Source organism: Gavialis gangeticus, unplaced genomic scaffold, assembly GCF_001723915.1.
Source record: "Gavialis gangeticus isolate Ggan-Ray unplaced genomic scaffold, GavGan_comp1, whole genome shotgun sequence".
Taxonomy (NCBI): Eukaryota; Metazoa; Chordata; order Crocodylia; family Gavialidae; genus Gavialis; species Gavialis gangeticus.
Window position 1 is genome coordinate 1,167,496 of NW_017729013.1, and position 6,715 is coordinate 1,174,210.

Consider the following 6,715-nt stretch of genomic DNA (forward strand, 5'->3'; position numbering starts at 1 on the left):
TCCATGTGAGGGCCAGCCCATCCCTAGTGCTTCTCTCTTCCTTGCAACTGTAACCTAGGAAAATTTCCATGGCATGCCATAAAATCATTCTCTAATATGACATGTATTGGATTGCAGAGTGATCTCCCAAGGAAGTGCTGCTTGAATCATAAAACATTGTACAGAACAAAACATGCAATGTACTATCAAAAATATACCTTCTTTAGCAGTTGGAAAAAAAAACTTAATCAAATTGTCCTCATTCATTCTTTGATAAAGTATAAACCCAGGGGTCGGCAACATTTTTGGCCAGAGTGCCAAAAAACACCCCAACCTCAACCCATGCCTTGACTTGGCATTCCAGGAACAGATGGGTAGAGCAGAGCTATGAGTGGTCCAACCCTTGTTGCAGGTGACAGGTGCATGGACACCTCCAGGCGGATGGTGAGGTAGGGGCTGGGGTTGCACTGCCTCAGCCCATAAATGCCTCATGCCTCCCAAGGCTGGGGGGGCACAGTGACCACCTACAAACAGCAGCAGCGTGGCAGGCAGGCACAGTGATGTTGGCAGCAAGGGAAGGCTGAGCAGGGACCGCCCACAGGCAGCCACAGCAGTGTCGGCAGCGAGGGGGTGGTGATTGGCAACTGCCTGCAGACACTGCTGGCAGCATTGGTGGTGGCCAGTCTCAGGGGTTACACGTACACCTGCATGCACTCCCTACATGTCACCAATGCCTCAGCCCTTTCCCCACTGCTTGCTCCATGCTACACATGCAGCTGCCACTGGCCATGGGGCCCGGGCTTGCAGCAAGCAACGGACAGGCTGTAAACAGCCGCACCAGGGTCCAGAGCCCTGCTTCCTTTCCGTGACCCGTGGCCAGGGCAGTGCAACCTTAGCTTCTCCCCTGCCAGCAATGAGCTGGGCAGGGGCTCTGCAGACCTCTACTGCAGTGACTTGCAACCTTCCAGCCACCTGCCACAGCTAGCCTGGGCTCTGGGCAGGCCCCTGCCACCCTCCATGGAACCTGGGCTGCTCGTGGTAAGCAGCAGGGAGGCTGTAAACAGTTACACTGAGGTAGACTGAGCGCCAGCCTGACTCATTGGCAGCAGCTGCACATACGTCTCCAAGGGCAGCAAGGGGGGGGCCATGGTTGTATGGAAAATGCATGGAAGATGTCTGTATAGAATATAGACAGGAATACTTCACCTAGGTGAAGTCCAAAGGTGTAACAAGAAGGCTCTGGGCAGCAAGACTGTCTGCAAGGCATACAGCAGCCTTGAACAGTATAACATTTTGTGTGCAATAAATCCCAGCTAATGGATCCACCTGCAGGATTGTGCCGAGTGCCAGGTAAGCAGGAGATATTCAGAGTTCAGGTTAGGGAATGCAGAACACACATACATGCTCACACATGGTAAATTCCCCGGTCTGCAACGGCAGTGATCAGCAAGTCCTGTAATGTTGCCTTGCAGGGCTGTCGACAGAATATCCTGTCTTTTATTCCTATTTGTTGTTTTTATTTCTTTACCCTTTGCCTGCACCCAGATTGAGATCTGTTTAGAACAGAGAATACTCCTTTTGAATATCTGGGAAGCCTCTCATGTATGGCAAGTACTAACATAGATTAATAATAAAAGGTTCAAATTCATCCCTGATTTTGATATTAAGCCACACTGCAACATCTGATGTTCTAGGCTGTGTTTAAGTATTATGCAAGATTTTAGCCATATGATTGCTTGTGCTTGCCCCCCCTCCCTTTGAACCTTCATGAAAGATAATTTAGTTGTTCTATAACAGGGCAGAAAAATCTCAGGACACCTTTTTAAGAAGTAATCTTTTAGGTAGACAAAAGGAAGTCAGTGAAATGCACTAGGAATGAATAACATGCAGTGCTGACCTTCTGTGTTCTGCATTACCTTATTTCAACTCTGTTTCTCACCTGCAGTCTCATTGCTAGCTATGGGTAGATAAACCTATTTGCCATTTTAAATGTTACTGTATTTCCCATGGTACAGTGAACCTTTGAAGTTGTTGGCCTACAAATGCTTTGACTATAGCGCACCATGGGCTCCATACAGCAGTAGTAAAAGGTTTTCCATCTATCTCCAGTTTGTAAATAAGCTGTACTAATGTTGTATTGCCTTAATCAATCAGGGCAGTGAGCACAGTATGGGTCAGGTTTATAAACCTATTCTGTATTTATAATTAATGAGAGCAGGGAAAAGAGAATACCTGTTCTACATTGCTAAAAGTGAAATGGAAATGCTGCTTTCAATTGGGAACAGATTTTCACCTTCTTGTGCCCTATTTTTGTTGTTTAATTTGTGCAAGATTGGTCAACTGCCTAAATTGCCCTTGATGGGGAAGTGTTTTTGTGGAATGTGATGAGGATGTGGTAAAGTAGTAAGTATTAAAGCGGTAAGCTCAAGGACAGGGAGATGGGTGCAGAATGTGGACAGTGTGCATGTTACAAGTCTCTTGGCATAGGAAAAATCGCAGGAACAGGGCATCACCTAGGAAAAAGCATTCTAATAGACTGGCAGATGGGCCTAGATCAGAACAGGGGGCTTGAATCTAGCCAAACCCCAACCTGCAGTGGAATATGGCTTTGTAATTTGTGACCCAGGGCTGCCTTTATAATGGCTAAAGAGTGGCATTACACCCGAGGCCCCGTGTGCCTGAGATGCATGTTTAGACCCCATATTTGTGAAAAGTTGCTTTCTAATGAAGTTGTGGATTGGTTGCTCTGACAGGTGGTCTCTGCTGAAGAGGATTTCTTTAGGCATAGGAAAAACAGAGGTGTGCAGGATTTGATTTGGCCCCTTATTTTAGTATTGCCATGACTTATGGACTAGATTTCAAGGGGTTTTCTGATGACTACTAAATAGTCCAGAATGTTTTCAGCCTGATGGCAGCAATATATTTTTTTCATGCTTAAAAGGAGTGTCCTGTTAGGCAAAACAGTCATTATGCTCAGGCTATTTGCTGGTTACCAGCTTTAATTGAAAATACAGCGAAAAGGAGTTTAAAAGATCTTTGATCTTATTTTCTTCAGGAGCTTTGAAAAATGCAATGAATTAAATTCTTCAACAGCTTGTTGGAGTAACTGGTATTATCAACCAAGGCACAGAGGGATAGTTTATGAAAGATTTGGCCAAAGGCAGAAACTGGACCCAGAAAGCCTAACACCTGTTCTCTTCCCCTGACTTAGGTACTTTACTCCCTACTTACCTCCTGAGTAAATAAAATGAGATTTGTCTCTGTCCTGTAGAAAATGATATATAGATAACTCAGTATTTTGGGGTCAGGAGATCATAAACCAAATGTGGGTGGGCAGGTCTTAGACACCTTTCAAAATAAAATGGCTTTCTTGATAATCTTGACTCGTTTCTGTAACGTAGCTTGCATAGTCATGTCTGTTGTTTTTATTGTTGCATTTCCCTTTAAGTTATGCATTGCAATGTAAATCACCCTGAATTCACTGTCACCTTGCATTACGTTCCACAGCATGATCCACTGTGATGTGACTGATACAATCTGACTTGATGTCACATCGTGTTGTCTCCCACAGGGAGGCAGAAAGGACACCCTTTCTTATAGCTTATAAGTGTCTTAAAAAGTTGCTCACAGATGCGTAGGGTCCCCCCAGTTCTCTCTTCCCCCCTCCCCACTCCTCCTTAACAGACTGCCCTGGGGTGAGGCATTAACTCTTATTTGGCGCTAGTATTGAGCTCAGTCCTGCAAAGCTCTGAGCACTCAGGTCAAGCAAACCATGTGCTTAGCTTTTCCGCCTGTGAAGAGTTCAATGACTTGAATGGGGCTATTTACCTGAGTATGTACTTTGCTGGTTTTGGATGAGACGGCTGCACAGCCATTAAGAACCCCTCCTGTGTTCTTTTGGAGCTGTGGTTTTTGCACTGGTTACTCCATTTCTGCTTGTCTTCCCGAAATGATTGCCTGAACCTTGAATGAGTACAGACCATCTTTCTGGAAAAGGGAGAATTTCTTATTAGCTTATTTAACAGAGTATTTCTGCTCAGATAACAACTCAGTTTATATGAATTCCAATAAATGGGGCATATGTACTGATCAAAAATATAAAACACATTGAAAAAAGGCCAAAACCTATAGCACACTTGTTTATATGCATATATAATGCTAATAATGTGACCGCACAACAGTTTCTCAGATACTCCAGTTAACAGTGCCCTTATAGTACTCCTCCGTAGTAGTGTCGCACTTGCCTGAAGATGTAGGAGCAGTTCATGTCCAATAGTTTAAGAACAACAGAAACGCAGGCTACGTAGATAAAAGCCGTCTGCGTCAAGCCTGCTATTGAATTAGCTGGAATTGGGAAGGGTGCACAAGGCGCTCCAGTAGTAAGGATGATGAGCCTGGGCAAGTCTTTGAGACTCTCTGTGCCTCAGTACCACTTTCCTACCATGGAGGGGTGTTGTGAGGATAGATCCAGAAATGTTGTGAAGTGTTTACACACCATGGTAATGGAGGGGCAACTACATATATACCAGATAGAGAAAAGGGTAAACATGCATTGAATTGTTCTGTTAAAAAAGAGAGTGTGTGTTTGTGTGTGTGTGTGTGTGTAAAGGATATTTAAAAGAAATGCCTTAACTCCTGCAGAAGTTCAGGTTTTCCCTTGCCAGTTGTCCTGTAGGTTCTGAGATGGTGATTACGTTTGATGTAATACTTAGATGTGCTTCAAACAGCCGTGTGGCTCATTTACAAAATGCACGACATACTGCAGGAGCTGGGGCTGCAGAGCCCAAGTTCATTAGTGGCACAAACAGTCTCCTGGAACTATATCCACACTCTCTGCTCCGAGTGCACAGGGCTTCCAGGAGAAATACACTGATGAGAATGCAAATGAAAAGCATTGTGGCTTCATAATAGCCTGGCTGTTCTTTAGCTGTGTGTTATCCTCCTCTGGAGCTGAGGAAGAGCTTATGAAGATCTTACTGTCTAGTGATCCTTTTGCAGCAAGCCCGAGCATTAATGTTGCTAATGGAGGATATAATCTTGCTCAAGCGCTTGAGAATGTGTAGTTTTCAGAACTGATGTACGTGTAATCTCTGCAAGATGTGGGAGTCTTTTTATCTGAGTTTGTACAGCAACTAGCACAATGGGACCTCAAACTTAACTTGACGTTTGGAGAGCATTATAATATTAGTCATTAATAAAAACAGCAATGAGCTCTTTTCCTTGTATATCATAGATGTGCTGTAATTGGGATGTGTGTATGTGCGTTTGTGTGTGTGTGTGTACCTCTATACACATCCACTGGTTCGTGACCAATTTTCTTTCTAGGGAACTGCATTAGACTTTGGCACTACTCCGCCCATTTAAAACTCATTGGTGTTTTCCCTTTCGTTCCAGGGGACGGTCAGGTTGATTTTGATGAATTTATGACCATTCTTGGACCTAAACTGGTGTCGTCAGAAGGGAGAGATGGTTTTCTTGGAAATACAATAGACAGTATATTTTGGCAGGTAAGTGAGAATCTTTTAAAAGCAGCATCAACCGGAAAACATGCCCATCTCAGAAAATAGTGAGTGATGTGACAGCGGAAATATTTTGCTCACAATGAACGCTTGTGCAAATCTTTCCGTTCCATTGTAATCCACATTGTGGAAAACCATACCAAGTTGGTGGAGTGTCTTACTGCGAGTGTGAAGCACTTTCTGAATTCTGCATGTGAAGAAGAGAGAGAATTTGCCAGTTTGTGACTTCCATAGAACTGCTTTTTGAAAACACTTGGATACTTTTGTAACTCATTTCAGGAATTTCAGACCTTGGCTTTTCAAGGAAAAACCTATTTTAAAGATTGTCAGATTAGCGTGAGGCAAAAAACCAGAAGCATGCTCTTTAGCACTGTTCACCAGTCTATTGCATTGTTTCTTCCTCAAGACACTGGATTTCACTCTTTCATTATCTGCTTGGTAACTCCAGGCAGACTGAAATGATCAAATGTATGGTGTGTGGGATGTATCAGATTGTTACTTGTTTGTGTGTGGTGGTCTGAAGGTGAGTCACATTTTGAGTTTCAAGTGGGGAATAATGATAGATGCTATGTTTCCCTGATGTTACTGTACTACGGTGGTTCAGATTCCATGGAAATTGAATCCTTTGTTGAGGATCGCAATCTCACATTGCCAAAACTGGGGTGAGTTTTTGCAGCATACATACATATGTATACATACATTTAATCACTGTTCTAAGCTTTTCAGAATTCATTTTATGACAAAACTGATCAGAATTACAGCAGGGAAGAATTATGCCCTGCCCGCATTTCCAAAAATACTGAAAAGGTTCACGAGCCTTAGGGTTTCAAGACATGAGCAAGTCTCTGTTGAAAATTAGGAAGAAACATTCCCTGTTTCATAACTCGCCCACTGCCGACTTCCTTGCACCTTTCCCAGTGGAGATGGCCTTACCTGTCATTGGAGGCAGGATACTGGACTTAATGGACCGTTGTATCCAAAAGGGCATTTTTTTGTAATATTGTTAGTCAGGGGCAATCAGCATGGATTTATTAGGGGGAGATCATGTCAGACCAACCTGATTGCCTTCTATGATCAGGTCACAAAGGCCATGGATGCAGGTGTCGCGGTGGATGTAGTCTTTCTGGACTTCAGCAAGGCCTTTGACACCGTCTCTCACCCCATCCTAGTTAAAAAACTAGGTGACTGTGGCATCGATGCCTACACAGTCAGATGGA

At 43.7% G+C, this 6,715-nt stretch overlaps 1 protein-coding gene across 2 annotated transcripts in view; it reads left to right on the plus strand.

Annotated features, from left to right (window-relative positions):
* CALN1 (calneuron 1) overlaps window positions 1-6,715 on the plus strand; it is a 219,968-nt gene that overhangs the window by 121,662 nt on the left and 91,591 nt on the right. For both annotated transcript variants that reach the window (XM_019511373.1, XM_019511371.1), the window contains exon 4: window positions 5,374-5,486. In XM_019511373.1, coding sequence (XP_019366918.1) covers window positions 5,374-5,486 — 113 coding nt within the window. The remainder of the gene's footprint in view (window positions 1-5,373; window positions 5,487-6,715) is intronic.